Below are 23,526 nucleotides of genomic sequence, written 5' to 3' on the forward strand. Positions count from 1 at the left end.
ACACATCAACAGTTATCGGTGTGTGACAATATTACACTGATAAATGTTGGCCGGCCGGGGTGGCCGAGCGATTCTAGGCACTACAGTCCGGAGCGGCGCGACCGCTACGGTCGCAGGTTCGAATCCAGCCTCGGGCATGGATGTGTGTGATGTCCTTAGGTTAGTTAGGTTTAAGTAGTTCTAAGTTCTAGGGGACTGATGACCTCAGAAGCTAAGTCCTATAGTGCTCAGAGTCATTTGAACCATTTTTGATAAATGTTGATGTGTATCATAATATATGCCCTGAATTCGTCTGTACCATGATATATGAGATGTAAAAGTATTTCTTTTTGAAGGATTGTTGTAAATAACATGTATTTTCTGGAATTATTACACTCATCTTTAAGTGTCAGGGTGTATCGCTTGTCTCATATATTATGCATTTCAGACAGAATCAATTTGTTTTCTGAAGGATCTTATTAATTCTGAGGGAATGTCATCTACACCACGTCCTGTTTCGTCTTACGTATTCGTCTGTAGCATGATATAGTAGATGTAAAAGTATTTCTTTTTGAAGGATTGTTGTAAATAACATGCATTTTCTGGAATTATTACATTCATTTCTATGTGTCAAGGTATTTCGCTAGTCTCATATATTATGCGTTTTAGACGGAATGATTTTGTTTCCTGAAGGATCTCATTAATTCTGAGGGAATGTCATCTACACCACGTCTTTGTTTCGTCTTACGTATTTCAGAAGTAATATTATAAGGCAGCAGAAGCGTGTAGGTTTGTGGGCGACCAGAACCCGTCGGCAGGTGAGAACCCTCCCCTGCCTGTTGCCGTCATTAGCCTGCCCTGATCACAGGCCCTTTCTCGTCGCCGCCAGTCCTCCCTTCGGTCCTCTCACCCCTCCCCCTTCCCCCCCGCCCCCCCCCCCCCCCGGCTACCGCCCTCTTCTGCCGGTCACCTGCTGAGGATGTCTATCTTTGTTCCGCCTAATTGGTGGCTGCCGTCCCGACCCACATAACACCCCTCTCAACCCTCGGGATGACTCCACACTACGCATTGATACACATACCACGAGTACCGCTATTGTGGGGCGGCCACACAAAGGAGAGGGAACGATCCGCTTCGGAAATTTCTATTTTCACGAAGGGCCCCATTACGGAGGCGTTTGATTCCGTAGCGGAACAGTGCGAGGTGTCAATTTCAGTTTTGTGTTTTTCCTAGGCATCAGCAGGGATTATTAGGCTGTAAGAGTGTTGCTGTTAGGAATCTGTTGCTTCTGGTGCCTCGTTACACAACTTTTTCTTTGATTTCCTACGCTCATTTTTCTTTGTACCCGTATTGCAATGAGAATATGTGCAAGAAAGTGCCAATATCGACGGTATGTTCTGTGTGTCGTGTTTGGAAACAAACTTATTCGATTCAATAAGGTATTAAAAATTCCTAGTCCGGTGGTTAAACTGGGAATTTATGCCATTATACGACCCACTTATACTTCTAGGAGAATTGGACTGAAGTTCTCTAGGTAATAAAACTAATAGGAGCTGGCTGCTATCACAGAACAAGAAGAAAAAGTGATACCGGACGAGCGAGTGCAACGTTCATTGCTTCCATAAAATAATAAGTAAATTCTCATTGGACAAGCTGTGGTAGATATCCATCGGAGAGTGAAGACTGTGTATGGGGTAGCCTGTCTGTCGAGTACCACCAATGTGGAATGGTGTGCCAAGTTCCGTGTTGGTTGCTGCTGCGTCATGATGAGGCACGTTCCCATATCTCAAATATCGTAACGCAGAAGTTGCGCCAACTCAATTAGGAGACAAGCGAGCACCTGCCTTATAGTGCTGATCTCTCCCCATACGATTACGAAGCCTTTGGCCCTTAAAAAAGCCTTGAAGGGTCCATGATTCCTGTCGGTCGAGGACGAGGACGTGTAGCACGCAGTTACAGAACTCTCCCTGCAATAACCTCCCACTATTACTAAACCTCCAGAAACGTCTCACTTTAACTGGTTTGTCCTTATATTGTGGTATAAGGGGCGTACAGTATAACTGGCCACGCTTTCCACTCCGAATTTTGCGATAATTCAGCCAGTCCGTTCTTGAACTGACGTAGTGAGCCGCCGCGCAGGAGTTCTTCCTACCTTTCACGTGGAGATGCTCTTGTGGTTTTATGTACTCTTGCAGAACCGCAGCAGCGCCGTCGAGTTCTGGAAGTGCAATACTAGTGTGCACGTTTTAAATAATGAATTGGGAAGAAGTTTTTTTTGCAAATAATTTTTACCCTGGAAGCCATTATGGCGAATTTACTAAGAAACACCATAAAATGAACTTGTTCACATTGATTATAAGCTAGCTATTAACAATACGTATGTTTCTGGATAGGTTCCGCCTTTACTAAAACACAATTATGTTTTTTTAACCCAAACAAGTTTCACTGCAGTTGCAGCATCTTCAGTGGGCTTTTATTTTATGGCTGCTCAAAATAAAGAATGTTCTTTACTGTTTGTATGTATGTAACTATTAGTTTTTAAATCGTAATTACAGATATTTGAAAAATTACGATTTAAAAAATTATATTTACATGTATACAAACAGTTAAGAACATTCTTTATCTTTAACAGGCATAAAATAAAAGCGCACTGAAGATGCTGCAACTGCAGTGAAACATGTTTGGACTGAAAAACAAAATTGTGTTTTGCTAAAGGCGTAACCTATCCAAAAACACACGTATTGTTAAAGCAAACACGGAAAAAAGAGCTTCAACGCCAAGATAACTGTTAACAGTACGAGAGCATGGTCTACCGCATGAAGAGATCGAAAAGCACCCTGTCTACGATTGCCAGCTGTGACGCACGGTCTGTAACTTCAGCATGCAATGGGGATAGTTCGTATAAGATCGTGCATCTTCGGTTATGCCAAAGTTACTCACTTATTTATTAATATTGCTGTTTTTGGCATTGTAAAATTGCTGAAAGATAGATTTGTGACCGATAGACTCCTCCCAATGTCTGAGTGGCAAAAGGCAATATTTGTTAGTAAATATTTATTAATAACAATTACGTGATTCGCGCTAGAATAAATGTACTTTCCGTACGTATCTCTTTGCTGACGTCACGAGCGATTTCTGCATCGACACCTCATCCCACTAACCCTGAAAGAGCCAGATGCCCAAATGGCTCTGCTAGCCAGCGTGGGAACCCACCGCTCGTTCCTTACTCTGTATGTACTGCACCGCTGATACGAGGGTTATTCGGAAAGTAAGGACCGATCAGTCACGAAATGGAAAATACAGTGAAAATCTGATGAAGTTTTGCACAGATGCTTTGGGAACTGTGTCTAGTACGCCCGTCGATCGCATGATGTCGCTCTTTTCAGTTCTGAGCTCACAGTGATAACATAAAGATGACTTGAAAATTAACGTCTCCCGCCGAGTATGAGGGCCTGGCGAAAGATTTCGCCTGAAGCTCTGCAATCCACATAGCACAATTGTCAAGCAGTTCGTTATACACGACAGTTCTCGGCCGCACTTTGCAAGGGAAACGGAGATGCTCCTGCAGCGTTTCCGATGGGAAGTGTTTGATCACCCACAATATAGCCCATAATTGGCTACCCCTGAGGATCAACTCATCTCAAATGAACCGCTGGGTACGAAGACAATATTTTGACACAGACAACGAGCTGCAGTCCATAGTAGAAAATTGTGGAAAAGCACTGGCGGCTGTCTGCTATAAGGACGGAATGGAAAAGCTGGTACAACGATAAGACAGATGTCTAAGTCTGAGCGGCGACTGTGTAAAGAAGTAGCTGGAAGGTGTAGCTAACCGTTGCAAATAAAACAGTTTTGGTTTTCACTGTGGTTTCCATTTCGCGACCTAGCATTCCTTACTTTCCGAATAGCCCTTGTACATTCACTTCAGATATGTGAAATAGCAAAACTGGAAAAAAAAGAAAACGCGTTCTTATCTGCAAATAAGGGGTACCTTACAAGGAGAACAAGGTATTTTACCAAATGGGTATCTTCAGCCTGGTCCATCGGTTGGATGATTGCATCAATATTCAAAGCAGTTTTGTCTGGTTGAACGAATTTCTCGATCACCCCTTATAGCAATAGTAGTACAGGGTGTCCGAAAAGTCTTTCCCTGATTACATAAATTGATAACTCAGGCTAGAAGTAAGATACAAATATGAAACTTGTGTCGAATTGTTTACAACTATCAAAGTTTTTTTCTGTTTTAGGTTCGCAGTACGTAAGTAGTGAATGAGGTGCAGTGCCCAAGAAGCGATGTTAACCAATCAGGAGAAGGCACAGTGTGTCCTGTGGTACCATGAGACACGATCATCAACCACAGTGCAGAGACACTTCCAGACAACATTTGGAAGAAATCCACCTGATGTCAAGAGCATTAAAGCCTGGTATGAGAGGTTCGAGAACACAGGATCGGTTGCTGACCTTCCGAGGTCTTGTCGACCAAGAACCTCAGCAGACAGGGTGGAAGCTATAAGGCAGTCTTTTCTGCGAAGTCCGAAGAAATCGGTGCGCAGGGCCTCACGTGAGTTACAGATGGCAAAAAGGTCTCTCCATGACATTTTACCTAAAAGTTTATTGTTTCGTGCATACAAAGTGCAAATCGTTCAGGCCTTGTTGCCCAATGACAGTAAACGCCGATATCACTTTGCGGTCGAAATGCTATCACGTATTGAGGTTGTCTCAGACGAATTGCCTTTTCCGAGAAAGCGACCTTTTTGTCAGTGGAGTAGTGAATCGCCATAATGTGCGCATTTGGGGTTCACAACCCCCTGGCGAGGTCATGGAGTGCACCAGAGGCAGTCCAAAGGTGAATGTTTTGTGCGCGCTATAGCACGATCGTATTATCGGGCCATTCTTCTTCGCTGAGGGTACCATCACATCTGCAGTGTATCTGGACATGTTGCAACTGTATGATGTTCCTTAGCTGCTTCAGTATCACCCCGACGTCTTGTTTCAGCAAGACGGTGCACCGCTTCATTGGGGTTTGGACGTCCGTGCGTATCTCGATATGACCTTTCCTAGGCGATGGAGTGGTAGTGATGGGCCAACGGTTTGGCCTCCACGCTCTCCTGACATAACCTCATTAGACTTCTTTTTATGGGGTTATGTCAAGGACGAGGTCTACCGAACACGTGTGCCAGATCTTGAAACCCTGCGGCAACGGATAACCACAGTCGTTGAATCGATGCCTCCAGTGATGTTGGCTAATGTGTGGACGGAAATTGAATATCACCTAGATGTGCTACGTCTTACCAAGGGTGCTCATGTGGAAGTTTACTGATGTGTGAAAAAAACTTTGATAGTTTGTAAACAATTAGACACCAGTTTCATATTTGTATATTACTTCTAGCCTGAGTTATCAATTTATCAGGGAAAGACTTTTCGGACACCCTGTAGTAGTAGTAGCAGCAGTAATATCAAAATGGCGATTGTGATGGTGACGACCCCTCTCCCACCTTAGGCATGAGTTAAATGTGCCTGAGCATTTAAGAAAGTTGGGCAGCACTCATGTAGACCACCTGAAGCACTGGAACCACCAACTTAACTTTTCTCTATTTTTTATTAATACGGTCTCTAAACTTTTTAACTTATAGAGTACCCTGTCGTGCAAGCATGCTGACATGTCGGATGGCTCAAACGTCACGAAGCCCATGGTTGTGCTCCGTTCCTCGACGACGACGGAGATGTCAGCTGAGAAGAGAGAATGTATGTGGCGGTGACTTACCTCTCGTCGCAGGTGCAGTGCATGAGCGTGTTGATGCGCCAGTTGAAGAGGCCGTACTTGGTCTGGAAGGCGGCGATGTAGAAGGGGCAGGTGGTGTCGTGCAGGCGGCAGCAGCGGTCGGCGCCGTTGAAGCCGCCCAGCTGCGTGTAGCGCTCGGCGGAGCGGCCCTTGCCGCACCACTTTGTGCCGGGCACGCGCAGCGCGTCCACCAGCTCCCGCTTGCGCCTGCGGCACGCTCAAACGCTTACCTCCAGCGCACGGCTGCTGCCGCTGCCGCTGCCGCTGCCACCGACCGCCCCAGGGTGGACGCCATTTTGCCTTCCCTGCACCCGCGACTCTCAACCCTCGCTGGAACGACGCTGCTAATACCGCATCTCTGTCCTTTCATCTCAGTACTTTGATTCCTGCCCCTACGAGACAAATCTGACCCACTGGCAGTCAGTCAGGAAGGAACCAAACTGAGTGGTCAGACGGTTGTCCCATTTGAAGATGCGCCGTGTACAATTCCCGAACGCTGGGGATAGATACACCCTGTGGCGCGATATTTGAAGCACCATGTTTTCAAACGGGTTTGTAGGGAACGTACTGGCTGTCTACTTTAAGCGACGGAATGATATATGGTGCGGAAAACACATATTACAACGCAAGAATTTGGTTTTCTGAGGTTAGCAGTGTCTAGGGTGGATGTTCAGTATGTATAGACGCCCGCCCGGTTGGCCGTGCGGTCTAACGCACGGCTTTCCGGGCTGGAAGGAGCGCCTGGTGCCCGGCACGAATCCGCCCGGAGGATTTGTGTCGAGGTCCGGTGAACCGGCCAGTCTGTGGATGGTTTTTAGGCGGTTTTCCATCTGTCTCGGCGAATGCGGGCTGATTCCCCTTATTCCGCCCCAGTTACACTATGTCGACGATTGCTACGCAAACAAGTTCTCCACGTACGCGTACATCAGCATTACTCAACCGCGCAAACATAGGGGTCACACTCGTCTGGTGTGAGGCGTTCCCTGGGGGGTCCACAGGGGGCCGAACCGCACAGTAACCCTGGGTTCGGAGCGGGGCAGCGGAGGGGTGAAGTGGACTGCCGTAGTCGTCGTGGGGTTGTGGACCACTGCGGTTGCGGCAGGGACGGAACCTCTCCGTCGTTTCTAGGTCCCCGGTTAACATACAATACAATACAATCGTATAGAGAGTGTTTCCACTCGCGTAAACTGTCGCAGTCCGCAGCTCGTGGTCGTGCGGTAGCGTTCTCGCTTCCCACGCCCGGGTTCCCGGCTTCGATTCCCAGCGGGGTCAGGGATTTTCTCTGCCTCGTGATGACTGGGTGTTGTGTGATGTCCTTAGGTTAGTTAGGTTTAAGTAGTTCTAAGTTCTAGGGGACTGATGACCATAGCTGTTAAGTCCCATAGTACCCAGAGCCATTTGAACCATTTAAACTGTCGCACAGGACGACCACAAGTGGTCGAGGAACGAACGTCACGTCGCCTCCAAAAAGACGTAAGGTGCGATGCATAGTCAGGCTGTGAGTCAGATAGGCAGCAATTTGAATGTAGGACGTCAGGAAACCATTTATATGGGACTGTAAGAAGACAAATGGACCACAAAGGCTTCTATAACCGACGAGCGACTTCTGTCCCTTTGCCTTCCGACGACTTTTGGCCTCTCAATGTATTAGGTCCTATACTCTGTTGAACAGTACTATCGTGTCACGTCATATACACTGAAAACTAAAAAAGTTAAAAAATTGGAAGGAATGGTTCGATGTAAACACGATCTGTAGATTACATATCATTAAGGAGCTCCTTGTCGAGGACGTGAAGGCTAAGGGGATGTCTTTCGGCTGTCGTGCCATCCTCTGCCTTACAGCGTCACGCGGATGCCGTATGGAGGACATGTGGTCAGTTCATCGCTCTCCCGTACGTTTTGCAGAATTTCCAGACCGTGGAGGCGCTACTACTCTGTCAAATAACTCCTCAATTGGCATCACTAGGGTGAGTGCATCCCATGTCAATCCTCCCACCATAGAAAAATCTTGGGTTCTCCATACGGCAGCCATCTACATTGACCATTCAGCCACGGAAGCGGTCTATATACCAATAGCCGTTACGTAAATAATTAAAGTTCCAGTGAGAGCCCAAAATTGACATCAGAATGCATTAGCATTGACGTGTTGTGGCCATCTTATCGTCGCTTGTTAGGGTATACAGGGTGTCTCGATCTTTTTGGTTAAAATTGAAACAGGTGCTAGTGCGTCCACAACCGATTATATGAAGGGCTTATCTCAATAGTGGTAAAAGTCCATTACCTCCAATTTTCTGCCTATAATGCTTCTGATATTAATGATCCAAACAAACAGAAGCCATATGCTTGAATATTTCCGGTATCTCAACTGCAGATTTTTCAGCGCTCATTTAACTTTAGGACTCTGTATCTCACAATGAACAATAATGGACTTGTAGCACTATTGAAATAAGCCCTTCACATTGAGGTAGGGAACCAATGTTCGGAAATGAATATTCATTGTGTTATTGACATGCACAGCGTACATAGCATAACAACAGCGTTGCTCATAGTAATTGTTCAAAGTGACAACCGCCAGTCTCAGTGCATGAGTGGCGATGGCGCATGAAGTTCTACCGAACTTTGTCAAAGCTCCCTGGTGTCTATTGTACCAGGAGCAGCAAGCAAGTTCAAAAATGGTTCAAATGGCTCTGAACACTATGGGACTTAACTTCTGTGGTCATCAGTCCCCTAGAACTTAGAACTACTTAAACCTAACTAACCTAAGGACATCACACACAGCCATGCCCGAGGCAGGATTCGAACCTGCCACCGCAGCAGTCGCGCGGTTCCGGACTGAGCGCCTTAACCGCGAGACCACTGCGGCCGGCAGCAAGCAAGTCTTCATCCGCTTCTACGGGGGTTTCATACACCAAATGTTGACGAAACCCCAGAGGAAAAATTCGAGAGGTGTGAGATCCAGCGATCGTGCTGGCCATGGTACGGGACCTCCACTGCCAATCCAACGATGAGGGCATGTATTGTTCAGGTGCTCGCGGACGTTAACATCGGAGTGGACTGGTGCACCAACGTCTCGAACCTACATCCGTCCGTAGACAACAAAGGACACAAACTCCAAAAACTGTGGCAGCGTAATACCTGTTCCACCAGCACTCTCCACACTGTACCATTCGAAGTGTGCTTTTCAAGAACAAGCTGACCAGCAGTTACTGCTGGGTGGTCAGCCACATGATACAACAACATCTCCTCAAAGTCTGATGTTCAGACATGTCTTTGGCGGCATCCTTGGCCGCCTCTTCGCGGCGTCAACGACCCCGTCTTTCGTAAGCTGCTATACACGGAGACAAGCTTCTTCTGTTTAAGGTGACGACTTTGGGAAAGTGCTCTCTGTAAATTCGTTCTGCTTTACGGGCAGTACGTCCTGCTGTGTGGCGGGGTCAGTAACGTTCCATCTCTGACTACGAGCCATACACTGTACACACTAACACACCTCACCATGGACACATCACAAGCTGTCTGATGCAGCGGGCAGCTGACATCAGGGATAGTGGTGTGCATGTGTCACAGATTGATGTGCCGGTGCGATGTATGGGGTCGTCATACGACACTTGTGCTACGAGCCGAGTTGTGTACAGTATGCCCGTTTGGTGATCGTGGTGTACGCTGTTTATCGTCCGCTTCCAATTCCAGTGTTCAGCAGTCGGGATCTTTACGAGAATGCGGCAGAACTGCGTGTGCCGTTAAAATACATGCACTGAGACCGGCAGTCGCTGCTTTGAACAGTTACTATGAGCTACATTGCTGTTAAGTGGTGTACGCTGTGTATGTCCGTAACACAATAAATTTCAGTATGTCATGAACAATATCGTACACCGCCCATAGGATATGCTGATCTGCTGCGATAAGGTTCGCAGTTGCACACTCCGGTCGTTTAAAATTGCTGCCTCAATGGACCCAACATTCTGCGAGGGTGTAGCGCGTCGAATCACTTAGATTCACTCGACCATCTTGGAAGAATACACACCACCTGGAGACACTGCTACGGTCCACACAGTCGTCTCCACACATGTTACGCATGTCCCAGAATTTCCGGTATATGCACATTGGTCCACAAAAATCGAATTATGCTTCACTGCTCTTCACAAGTTGACTACAGCAACATGCGCTCCATGTTTGTTTCGTAGTACATACTTCTCTCGCTAGAGCTGCACGTAAAAATAAAATACCCTCTGTAGCGCGAAATTCAAACTATAAATTCAGCATTCAGCATTCCAAGTGTAATACCAGGGGAGAACAAAATTACTGTTCATTACTTTCCGATCCTCCCTCGTATTTTTTCAGATAAGGAAATAATAGAGAGGATTGTGGAAGCTGGATTTGGATTTGGATCCCTTGTCTTTTAAATGGGGTCCAGAATCCTCACCGTGGCACATCGTCGAGGATCGTCAGTCGACGAGAGGCGTGTTAGTGGAGCCCTTCCGGGTATCACGAGCGAGAACTGTCAGGTCAGCCGCAGCGAGGTGAGAGGAAACACTTGCGCGCTTATCGGCCACAATTAATTCCCTGCGTCTCGGACACGCCGGCCTACGCCCAGGCGCTAAATCAGAGGCCGACTTATCGCCGTCTGAGGCGGAGCGGCGCATCCCGCCTTATCCCGGACCGGTCCCCGTACAGATCTGTTCCTCCCGGAACGATCGCCGTAAAAGAGATTAACGCCAGTCAAAAGATGGACGCCATAACGCCGGGGAGGGGCCCGCCGGGGTAATGACTTGGCGAAACTTATCGCGCTCACCGCGCCCCGCCGCCGGGCCCGCCGACGTTAATTGAGTCTGCCCGTCCGTAATAAGGAGCCTGGGCAGGGCATTTGGGGATAATTTATACACGATACCACTCTGGCCGGCTGGAACGAAATTCCGGCTCTTTTACTGCCAGCGTCCACAGGCCGCGCGGTTGCTAGGAGGCGACCGAGCTACGGCGCGGCAGCCCAACGGCGTCTCGCAAGATCTATACATTCTTCTATAGGACGAATCGCGTAAGACGATATACCTTTTTTCTTTCGTGAACGGTTCAAGATACCAAACAACGTTTTCGGCAAATGATAGTGGGCAGAGGCGCGTAATTCTGCGGTAAGTTTCTACATCTCCATGTATACTCCGCTAGCCACCAAGCGGTGTGTGGCGGAGGGCACAATTCGCGCCAAAGTCATATTTACCCCCCTCTGTTCCACTCGCAGATCGCGCGAGGGAAGAACGACTGTCTAAACGCCTCAGTACGAGCTCTAATTTCCCTTATCTTTGAATGGTGATCATTGCGCGATTAGAAAGTTGGTGGTAATAATATATGCTCTACATCCTCGGTGAAGATCGGATTTCGGAATTTAGTGAGCAGCCCCTTCTGTTTAGCGCGCCGTCTATCTGCAAGTGTGTCCCACTTCAAACTTTCAATGAGATTTGTAACGCTCTCGCGATAGCTAATTGTACCAGTCACAAATCTTGCCGCTCTTCTTTGGAACTTCTCAATCTCTTGAATCAGACTCGACTGGTAAGGGTCTCACACAGACGAACAGTACTCTAAGACTGGACGAACTAACGTATTGTAAGCTATTTCCCTTGTTAAAGGACTGGATCGCTTCAGGATTCTACCAATAAACTGCAATCTAGAGTTCGCCTTACCCGTTACTTGTGTAATCTGATCATTCCATTTGAGATCATTTCGAATAGTCACACCCAGATACTTGACGGACGTTACCGCTTCCAAAGACTGGGCTTTTATTTTGTACTCGTACATTAATGGGGATTTTCGCCTTGTTATACGCAGTAGGTTACACTTACTAATATTGAGATATAACTGCCAGTCATTACACCACGCATTTATTTTCTGTAAATTTGATTGACTTGTTCACAACTTTCGTGTGATACTACTTTCCTGTAGACTACAGCATCATCGGCAAACAGTCTAAGGCCGCTGTCAATACCATCAACCAGATGGTTTATGTAAATCGTAAAAAGCAGTGGACCTATTACGCTGCCCTGGGGCACACCTGAAGTTACGTTTGTTTCTGTTGAAGTCACCCCGTTCAGGACGACATACTGCTCCCTGTCAGAAAACTTTCTCTCCAACCGCATATGTCATCGGGTAGACCGTAAGCGCGCACTTTTTGTAGCAAGCGACAGTGCGGAACTGAGTCGAACGCCTTTCGAAAGTCGAGAAATATGGCATCAATCTGGGAGCCGGTATCTAGAGCCTGTTGTATATCATGCTCAAAGAGGGCCAGCTGTGTCTCGCATGACTGCTGTTTCCTATAACAGTGCTGGTTTCTGCAGATGAGCTTCTCAGAGTCTAGAAAGGTCATCATGTTTAAAGCTTTTGACTCTTGCATCAATCGAGATACTCAAGGTAACACGTTTCTTTTGAATGTAATGGCACTCAAAGCTCTTGAAAAGATGAACACACTGATAAAACACTTGTTAGTGTTTTCTATGAAAGTTTTTGCAAAATTAACCGAGAAAAGAGCTGAAATCGAAAGGTAAGGCGACCGGAATTGATTAATGGGGTGCAAACACCATCGAGCGTGACTCTCACGTCTCATTTAGATAACAATCCCAATGAATCATAATTATATTACTACTGTGTTACAGAATACCCAGGAACAAGAAAGAAGTACGCTTAATTAAGCTTAATTTTGTCCATTGTATCCTATTCTGTCAGTGCTTCTTCCTTGTCTGTAATGGTGAGAAAGCTAGGCCCTCTGTCTGCCTACAGGCGTAAGTGTACTGTCATATCTCTGGTTTGGTTTTGGAGTATCTTTGCGGGCAGCCGCGTCTAGAGAGTCGAGCACGGGACACGGAACTGTTATGTTGTGTAGTGTATAGCTCTGCATGTGAGAAGCATTGTTAGTATTCAGGTTGCAGTGTTGTTACAAGTGCTATTACAGTAAAGTGATTAAATATGGAAGTAATTCAGAGGAAAGTGCGTCAAGATGTAATTAAAAATGAGTAGTGCCACCGATAACTTATTTTGTGTATCCTCTCGTTTCGCGTCGCACAGTACCAATCATCCGCGCCGTTTTCGGTCTCCCAGAATGAACTGATGTGTATCAGTAGAAATTAGTTACCATAAAAGAGTGTCTTGTAGCGAGCGTGAGGACGTGCGTTCGGTCATCGCGTTTCCGCATTATCAACAATCAGGCGCGCCGCGACGGTTACGCGCACGCTCGTACATGTTGGAACTGAGAACTGAAAAATTAACTTTACGAACAGTGTTATATCATTACTAGTGACAAGGAGGAGTATTATGTATGTGTGACCAGCGTAAGAACTTTCGTTCGATCATTCGGCTTCCGCATCATCAACAATCACCAGCATCGTGTCTGTTACGCGTACGCTCGTACGAATGATATTTTGGACTGTTAATCATCAAGATTGTTAATTGGGATAAACATTTACGATTTAGAGTGTAAACAGTGCAACCTGTGGTTTCCATATCGTCTCAGAATATAGATGTTCATACCAGACAGGACAGTGTTGTGTTTTAACGTTGAGTGGCTCCCCTAAACCCGCCTGCATATTTCGATAGATAATTTCAGGCAGTGTGGAGCAGGACAGTAGGACCGCCGCGGTATTATCAGATGCGTGGGCTGGACAGGGCGCACGGTCGCTTCAGTTTGAAAGACCCCGCCCATTCGTACTCCCGGGCGTATTACACAGGGACCAATGACAGATGTACGTTATGTGAACATTTTTGGAGACAACCTGCTTCCCTTTGTGGTATTTGAACAGGAATACGCGACATTTGACCGCATGTGGCTTGACGAAATTCATGTTAATTCACTACCATGACTTCATTGGCACGCATCAACCGATTTTTACTAACAAGGGGAGGCCGCCAATTGTGAAATTCAGATTCGATTCATACTGCGCATAATAAAAGCTCATGGCCAGAGGTGCAATGTGGCAAAGCACTAAGATGCACTTCTCAGCCGTTGTCGAGAAAACCGACAGTTAAAAAGAAACCGTTGCGGTGAAATACTCTCTACGATTTACAATTTTCCACAGCGTTGTGGCGCAGCGGTAAACGCTCGGGTTTGTAATCCGAAAGTCGCCGGATCGAATCTCGCGCCATGCAACTTTTTTTTTTAGTATTTGTTTTTTGTAATTTAAATGTGTATATATATATATATACACACATGCACATGTATATAATTCCCGGCAATCAGTTGCAACAATTATGCATATAATATGTTGTTGAAAGTCGTTCGTCGTGGAAAAACTGGCGACTTCGAACATCATTATGTTTTCCGCAAACAAAGTTGTATTTCACAAATGTTATTAATTGTCTTCATAATGTTTACCACGTATAGTTAACGGAAGACGTAGAAACGATATTCCGAAACGAATACGTATAGCGTAAGTCAAACGTTCGAATTAGAATAGAGACCCCACGAACACAAATTTGCTGTGGCAGGTATGAAATATAAACTCCGTTACTCGCTCGTTACACTTGATGGACAGATGTTGAATGGGCCGAAACGAGCCGCCGCATAACAGCGTAGTTGCCTGCTAACTTCGAAAGAAGGTAGATGCGGTCCCAAGCGCAACTTAAAACATCGTCGAAAATCAGTGCGGGCGTGAGAGCTTTGGTACACCCTGTTAAACAAACGGAAAAATGGAGGCGGTACAATTGGAGAGCATCCGCCTTCACGAACCTGCATAAGCAATTCATTAATTCGCGGCATGCAACTTTTTATGATTATTATAATATATATATATATATATATATATATATATATATATATATATATGTGTATATTTGAATTACAAAAAACTAATAATAAAAAAAAGTTGCATGCCGCGGGATTCGAACCGGCGAACTTCGGATTACTAACCCGAGCGCTTACCGCTGCGCCACGACGCTGTAGAAAGTTATAAACCGTAGAGAGTATTTCACCGCAACGGTTTCTTTTAACTGTCGATTTTCTCGACAACGGCTGAGAAGTGCATCTTGGTGCTTTGCCACATTACACCTCTGGCCATGAGCTTTATTATGCGCAGTATGAATCGAATCTGAATTTCACAATTGGCGGCCTCCCCTTGTAAGCTAATAAAAAGAAAACAAGAGGGTAAAGTTTGCGATAGCTCTGGAGGACCGCGTGATGCTGACCGACCGCCGTGTCATCCTTTGTCATGTGGCAAATTGCGGATGCGGTATTCTAGGAGTCCGGGCGCAGCACACCGCTGCCCCGGCCGTTGCCTGCCTTCCAAACCTTGGAGCTGTTAATTCTCATTCAACGTGTTCTTCATTTGCCACCGCGAGATTGAGATGTCCAAGTTCCAGCCCTCCCACCGAGGAACAATCTCTGGCAGTACCTGGAATATAACCCAGGCCGGGTCACCGCTGTTCTGTCGTACATTGATGGGCGCCAATGACAGTCACTAAGTTTTGTGTCGAGATGATAGCAAAGAGACACGAATCCATTTTGCTTGGTCACCATTACAAAGAAGAAACACCAACAGAACCTGAAAAATTTAGCCTAATATTATTACTTCTTTCTTGTTTATTGTAATATCGGGACGTATTTCGGTTCACCACTTAATATAACTGATAATTATTGTAAACAGCTTCTGTGATTACATGCAAAAGAAATATGTAATGCATGTCATTTACGTTTCTTCATAGACGTAATCTTTCTCTTTCAATTTCTCAAAGAACTTCACAAATTGTTGGTGAGACTGGGCATCAACAGATTGTTTAAAGTACCTGTTTTTCCCCTAAAGAGTGTCTCGATCTGAAAGTTTCTATACGCATGAGGCAAAAGAGTTGAAACATCAATTTTCCTCGAATATCACTATCATCCTCACATCAGAAAACACAACTTACAAAATTATCATGAAATTCTTGAGAAATTGTTAGCTTCATATACATGTGAGTTTACTGTTACGGAGAACTTCTGTATTTTGCGTTATTCTTATACATTTCTTTAAATCATCGGATATACTACTTGCGTAAAATGATGGTAGCCTGCATCGTACTTATCAAACAACAGTGAAGAAAAAGGTAAATATTAGGGTCTTTAGAAATGAAAAAATCGCAAAGGACACCAGAAGGTTGGACTCGCTCGGTACTATACCTCGGGATCGTAAAAGAAGCGTACGGTCTACCGTCCTGTGATGACGAGGTTTCCAGAGACGGAGCACAAGGGATAATCAGTCTGGATGACTGGACGGGTCTTTCAACTGCGTCCAACGAATGGAAGTCCAGTATCTTAACACTGCGCTTTCTCGACGAGTTGCTATACTTTAGAGGTTTCTTCATGATTTCTTTCTCACATTTAGAGAATGATAGGACGTAATGCACAAACAAAATTTATTCAAACTATCGTCATTATTATTCAGTTTATTTCTGGATTTGATCAGTGCCCAATACCCTATACATAGTATTCCCTCTACAGGCGTTCATTCGGCTGTATGAAGGTGTCCCAAGGCTACTCTAGCACAAGAGAAAACTGAGAATGATGAGAGAAAGAAGAGACTTAAGAAGAATATAAGAGGGGGAAAGTGCTGCGAATGTATTCTGGATACAGCGTACAGGATACTTGTGCGACCCATTCTTGAGTACTGCTACAGTGTTTGGGATACCCACCAGATCGTATTTTAAGGAGACATGGAAGTAGTTCAGAGGCGAGCTTTAGATTTGCTACCGCTCGGTTGCATCAGTACGAGAGTTTTGTGAAAATGTTCACTGAGCTTCATCCTTGATGGGAAGAAACGATCTATTTGAGAACGCAAGCGAGGAAGTTTGGAGAAGTAGGCTGCAGAACGATTCTATCGCGTCCAATGTTTACCTCGCTAGTAACGAGAAAATACCGGGTGATCAAAAAGTCAGTATAAATTTGAAAACTTAATAAACCACGGAATAATTTAGATAGAGAGGTAAAAATTGACACACATGCTTGGAATGACATGGGGTTTTACTAGAACCTAAAAAAAAAACAAAGTTCACAAAATGTTTGACAGATGGCGCTGGACAGCTAAACGTCAGTGACTGCGCATGACAAACGTGTATAAAAGGAGCTTGGCCTCCGAGGTCCCCAGACCTCAGTCCGTGCGATTATTGGCTTTGGGGTTACCTGAGGTCGCAAGTGTATCGTGATCGACCGACATCTCTAGGGATGCTGAAAGACAACATCCGACGCCAGTGCCCACCATAACTCCGGACATGCTTTACAGTGCTGTTCACAACATTATTCCTCGACTACAGCTATTGTTGAGGAATGATGGTGGACATATTGAGCATTTCCTGTAAAGAACATCATCTTTGCTTTGTTATGCTAATTATTGCTATTCTGATCAGATGAAGCGCCATCTACCGGACATTTTTTGAATTTTTGTATTTTTTTAGTTCTAATAAAACCCCATGTCATTCCAAGCATGTGTCTCAATTTGTACCTCTGTATCTACATTATTCCGTGATTTACTCAGTTTTCAGATTTATACTGAGTTTTTGATCACCCGGTACATTGAGTGGCCAAAAGTAATGAAAAGCCTCCGGATGTGTTTCCGGCCGTCGCCTGCTGAAGAGCATGTGGTGCGTCTGCATATAGTCCAGACAGAAGTCGGGTCACGACATCCCACATTCAAGTCGGAGTCAATCTTGCATTCACTACTTTGTCGATGGTTCTGCTGAGATGACGTGACGCCCGATCGTTGTGTGGCGGTTTATGGGTGTGGAAACATTGTCTCCGTTATACTGAAGGTCCACTATAGATGCTGTTTACCTTGGAAACTCGAATTGTTACTGAAACTCTGACGTGCTGTCATCCACGAGTCTTTCACCGATTATCAACCCACATTCGAAGGCGATTAACTGGCGATGTGCTGCCATTTTCACTATACACCAGTTTTTAACGGACTCCTTGGATATGGAGTCTATACTCGTGACATGTGTTGCTGCAATCGGGTGTTACACACGGCTCATTTTCGAATGTTACAACCCTTGCTATGAGTTTTGGAACACTCAAGCGAGATAAGGTCTCACACATACAGGTAATAATCTTTCTTTTGCTCGAAACTTCCTGGCAGATTAAAACTGTGTGCCGGACCGAGACTCAAACTCGGGACCTTTCTTCCAGGAGTGCTAGTTCTGCGAGGTTCGCAGGAGAGCTTCTGTGAAGTTGGGAAGGTAGGACACGAGGTACTGGCGGAATTAAAGCTGTGAGGACGGGGCGTGAGTCGTGCTTGGGTAGCTCAGTCGTTAGAGCACTTGCCCGCGAAAGGCAAAGGTCCCGAGTTCGAGTCTCGGTCCGGGACACAGTTTTAATCGGCCAGGAAGTTTCATATCAGCGCACACTCCGCTGCAGAGTGAAAATTTCATTCTATTTCTCTTGCTCGGTTTATGAGTGGGACGGGAAAGGAAATTGGTATAAAGGTATCTCCACTCTATAAAACACGTTGGATTGCGGACTGTGGATGAAGATGTTGAAGGAAGGACTGTGTCACTAGACTGCCACAGATTGGAAGTATAAACTCTCCATCGAAGGCCACCCCTCAAAGTTGGACAAAAAACGCTGTAGAAACGACGCAGGTGAGCTTCAATTATGTCTAAGTGAACACCGGTGAAGAAGGTCAACATTACCCAGCTGTAGTGGTCAGACGTCCTGCGAGCACCGTGACACTCAACTGGTTTCCGTTCACTGGTCTTTTCTGATACAAGCTCAGAAGGAATGAGTTCTCCCTACTTTACCTGCAGTAAAAGTGTTGGCACGGCCAACAGGAGAGAACCGGAGGCCCGAGCAAGGACGTCGAATAGTGCAAGCAGAACACGGTCCGTGTGAAGCGCTGTGTGATGTTTACCTATGGTCGCAGAGGCAGTGGCTGATGGTGAAGGGCCGGTAGTTGAAGAAGTGGTACTTGGTGGCGAAGGCGTTGATGTTGGCGCGGCAGCGGTCGTGCTGTCTGCAGCAGCGGTCTTCTTGGCTGAGCGGCCCCAGACGGCCGTACGTCGCCACGTCCCCATTTGGCCCGCACCACAGCGTCCCCGGCGCCATCAGCATCGAGCGTAGCGAGCGCTTCGTCCTGCCCACACACCACCGCTCGTCACTCACCGCCCTACCTGCACCACCGCCTGTCATTCACTGGCCACCACCTCTCAAAGTAATACCACCTCTCCTGAGTGCATACTTCCAGTGTTGCTTGGTTACATGATCGCACACTGGTTTCAATAACGGCTGTCCTTAGAGCGGAGCATCCCAGTATAAATTTTTCGCACGTCCCCTCTCTGATTTTGTGTTTCATACAACGACCGTAAAACGAAACAGGACAAAATCTGTAAAATCATCCTATCTCTTAAGTATTGCCGCTCCACGGCAGTCTGTAATATCGTTGCACCAAATTTGCTCACAAAAATCTATGAAGATATTAAAGTGATACACGAGAGAACACTGTTTACGAAATAATTTTCCCTGCTTCAGTCATCTTTTACTACACTATTGGCCATTAAAATTGCTACACCAAGAAGAAATGCAGATGATAAACGGGTATTCATTGGACAAATATATTATACTAGAACTGACATGTGATTACAAAATGGCTCTGAGCACTATGGGACTTAACATCTGTGGTCATCAGTCCCCTAGAACTTAGAACTACTTAAACCTAACTAACCTAAAGACATCACACACATACATGCCCGAGGCAGGATTCGAACCTGCGACCGTAGCGGTCATGCGGTTCCAGACTGAAGCGCCTAGAACAGCACGGCCACACCGGCCGGCTCATGCGATTACATTTTCTCGCAATTTGGGTGTATAGATCCTGAGAAATCAGTACCCAGAACAACCACCTCTGGCCGTAATAACGGCCTTGATACGCCTGGGCATTGAGTCAAACAGCGCTTGACTGGCGCGTACAGGTACAGCTGCCCATACAGCTTCAACACGATACCGCAGTTCATCAAGAGTAGTGACTGGCATATTGTAACGAGCCAGTTGCTCGGGCACCATTGACTAGACGTTTTCAATTGGTGAGAGATCTGGAGAATGTGCTGGCCAGGGCAGCAGTCGAACATTTTCTGTATCCAGAAAGGCCCGTACAGGACCTGCATTATCCAGCTGAAATGTAGGGTTTCGCAGGGATCGAATGAAGGGTAGAGCCACGGGTCGTAGCACATCTGAAATGTAACGTCCATTGTTCAAAGTGCCGTCAATGCGAACAAGAGGTGACCGAGACATGTAATTAATGGCACCCCATACCATCACGCCGGGTGATACGCCAGTATGGCGATGACGAAAACACGCTTCCAATGTGCGTTCTCCGCGATGTCGCCAAACACGGATGCGACCATCGTGATGCTGTAAACAGAACCTGGATTCATCCGAAAAAATGACGTTTTGACATTCGTGCACCCAGGTTCGTCGCTGAGTACACCGTCGCAGGTGCTTCTGTCTGTAATGCAACGTCAAGGGAAACCGCAGCCATGGTCTCCGTGCTGATAGTCCATGCTGCTGCAAACTGTTGGTGCAGATGGTTGTTGTCTTGCAAACGTCCCCATCTGTTGACTGGGGGATCGAGACGTGGCTGCACGATCCGTTACAGTCATGCGGATATGATGCCTGTCATCTCTACTGCTAGTGATACGAGGCCGTTGGGATCCAGCACGGCGTTCCGTATTACCCTCCTGAACCCACCGATTCCATATTCTGCTAACAGTCATTGGATCTCGACCAACGCGAGCAGAAATGTCGCGGTACGATAAACCGCAATCACGATAGGCTACAATCATACCTCTATCAAAGTCGGAAACGCGATGGTACGCATTTCTCCTCCGTACACGAGGTATCACAACAACGTTTCACGCCGGTCAACCGCTGTTCGTGTATGAGAAATCGGTTGGAAACTTTCCTCATGTCAGCACGTTGTAGGTGTCGCCACCGGCGCCAATCTTGTGTGAATGCTCTGAAAAGCTAGTCATTTGCATATAACAGCATCTTCTTCGTGTCGGTTAAATTTCGCGTCTGTAGCACATCATCTTCGTGGTGTAGCAGTTTTAATGGCCAGTAATGTAATATGTATCATTACGACACAGGAACATGCTGCTATTAACAGGGGTATTACAATTACATAATAGATTTATCGCAGGGAATCTGTCGAGGTGGATCCGTAACGCTTTCAAATACTAAGTGCAACATTTTCATATTCTTGCCCTCGATACGTGCAAACTATTAGTCCTAAAGAAAAAAAAATGAACAGAACCTTTCTGTAGGAAATTTAATGTAGTTAAATTTTGTACTGTGGTACGGTTTCACTGAAGGCCGCAGCTTTCGAATTATTTTAGAGAAACGCACAAAAGTGACCTTCGAACGCGTTTTTCTTGAATAACTCGAAAACCGTGTCCTCTAGCGAAAACGTTACTCAGTACAAAATTTAATTACATTAATTTTCCTACAAAAGGGTTGTAAGGGGTTCACTACCCAACTGGAGCAAATGTAATTTCGATGTGTTGCTCACACGCTGACTGCGACGGAAAATATCTTTGTTGCAATAGAGTCGCGGGTCGGAGCTGTCTCGGCACTAGTTGCAGTCGCTCTCTGCTACAGGGCAGTTGTAGTCTGCTGCTGGTACAGCGCAGTTCACAGCCATGTAGTGTAGGGTAAATTTTATTATTTTTGTTGGCATGCGTGTAATTAAGTCACTTGTCTGAGATGTTAATATGAATTTGTTTCAATCTTTTTTGTGATTCGTCAGCACCAGTTGACCCACATTTGAAATATTTAATTTTTCAAACAATGGATTGGAGGTCTTTATTAATAATGTAAAAGATTTTCAGAATATAATTTTTGCCACTCAAAAAAAAAAGAAGGAATAATTTTGCCTTAAGTCATTGCCAGTCCCGATCCAGTCATTCATTTTAAATTTAAGTATTTCAGAAATCTAGCCGGCCAGAGTGGCCGAGCGGTTAAAGCCGCTACAGTCTGGAACCGCACGACCGCTACGGTCGCAGGTTCGAATCCTGCCTCGGGCATGGATGTGTGTGATGTCCTTAGGTTAGTTAGGTTTAAGTAGTTCTAAGTTCTAGGGGACTTATGACCACAGCAGTTGAGTCCCATAGTGCTCAGAGCCGTTTTTTCAGAAATCTTCTCAGTTCATAGTCATGTATTGTTTAGTAATCAGACGACTAGCTGTGCAGCTGTGTCAATAAGCAAAGTCAGTTATTCTAATAATTTAGATCTCAGACAAATGTCCAGTAGTAGTAGATAGGCCAGCATTGCACTAAGCTGTGCCATTCACAAGCAGATATATAGACAGCGTTATCCGGCGACACCATCACGAGGTAAGAATTTTTCAGTTTATTCAGATTGATTTCACTGGCCATAGCGTAACCCTGCTTACGTCAAAATTTATACAGTGAGCGACTGCAACAGATGCCGAGACTGCTCTGACCTGCGACTCTATTGCAGCAAATATATTTTCTGTCGCAGGCAGCGCGTGAGCATACATCGAAATTACATTTGCTCCAGCAGGGTAGTGAACCCCTTACAAGGTCCTGTTCATTTTTTTCTGCAGGACTAACAGTATTCATGTAGCGAGCGAGAGAAAATGAAAATGTCGCACGTAGTTTTTCAAGGCGTTGTAGGTTGCATAAAACCCATAAGTAAGAGCCGCTGAATCACCCTATATATTTGATGCTACTTTACGTCATTCCCGTGTTATGTCGCCACACGCTACCTGTATGCAAAGGAAGGAAGTGCGTCGTTTTATTCTCAATTTTTCCACTGACGCATCTGTTCCTCTGCCTTTCCTGTGTATTTTCCCCATAATTTAATCGAGTATGTGCAACTGAGATAAGCGAATGTGAGTTTCGTGAAGGCAGGCAGTAGTTGTAGTCCGCTACCGCAGTTTTGCAAGCAGTAGTAGCGTAGGTGGAAACGGAGACAGCCCTAACTATACCGTCAGGGTAGGCGGGTGGTCAGGTAAACTCAGTTAAGTGTGCAAGGCGAATACCGTGGTTCTTTTTCGTGCCTGTCCACGCTTGAAAAGTGACAGCTATTACGATACGTCTGGTCTAGGACATTCTTTTGTTGAGACTTGGGAAAAACTGTTGTGTCCTTCGGACACTCTTGGGCTGAGATATTTAAATATACTTAGTGACACTGATATTTGTTCTTAATAATCTTATTCAGCGTTTTCTATATTATCATAAATTCATGTAAGCTACTGTAGCTTTATGGGCGTTTTGAACATTAGTTGTATTTTGGAAGTAAGTATTCTGTGTGGGAGTTGATTTGAAGCTACTAAGAGTACAGCACAAAGGAATTTGTTCTCGTGTACAGCTCCTAAAGTGGACTCATTTCAATGTGTAAAGTAAATTAGGAAGAAAGGTTGAGGAAAATTATGGGAAGCTGAAGTTTGGTGGTGTTGTTCATGAATGATTTTAGGAACTGAGTCCATTTTTTCATTAATCTGCAGCAATGACACGCACCTTCAATACTTATGTATTACCTACAGAGTTTTCCAAATGAAAGTTGATTTTCTTTGGAATAACTCAGTTCTTTCTTTATGTGTATAAGTGGTATGATCAGCCAAGTATTCTTCAGAGTCCATCGAAATTCATTACTGTTTATGACTGAACAGATCTAATCTTGTGTAACAGAAGAAATACCTACAAGTGTGCATTATTTTCCTTGGTTTTTGCAATGTGTAGTTAAACACATTATTTGCGGCTTGCTGCATATTCATAGTTGAACCATGGCTTTTCTGATGAGTATTGCACTTGGT

At 45.4% G+C, this 23,526-nt stretch overlaps 1 protein-coding gene across 2 annotated transcripts in view; it reads right to left on the bottom strand.

Moving 5' to 3' along the window:
- The window catches only part of LOC126461788 (uncharacterized), a 425,449-nt gene that overhangs the window by 166,628 nt on the left and 235,295 nt on the right, over positions 1-23,526 (bottom strand). Inside the window, exon 4 of one of the 2 annotated variants that reach the window (XM_050096023.1) lies at positions 18,607-18,828. The exons of the other annotated variant lie outside the window; for it this stretch is intronic. Within the exon in view, the coding sequence (XP_049951980.1) occupies positions 18,607-18,828 (222 nt within the window). The remainder of the gene's footprint in view (positions 1-18,606; positions 18,829-23,526) is intronic. 2 annotated transcript variants of the gene reach the window in all.

This window comes from Schistocerca serialis, chromosome 1, assembly GCF_023864345.2.
Source record: "Schistocerca serialis cubense isolate TAMUIC-IGC-003099 chromosome 1, iqSchSeri2.2, whole genome shotgun sequence".
Lineage (NCBI taxonomy): Eukaryota > Metazoa > Arthropoda > Insecta > Orthoptera > Acrididae > Schistocerca > Schistocerca serialis.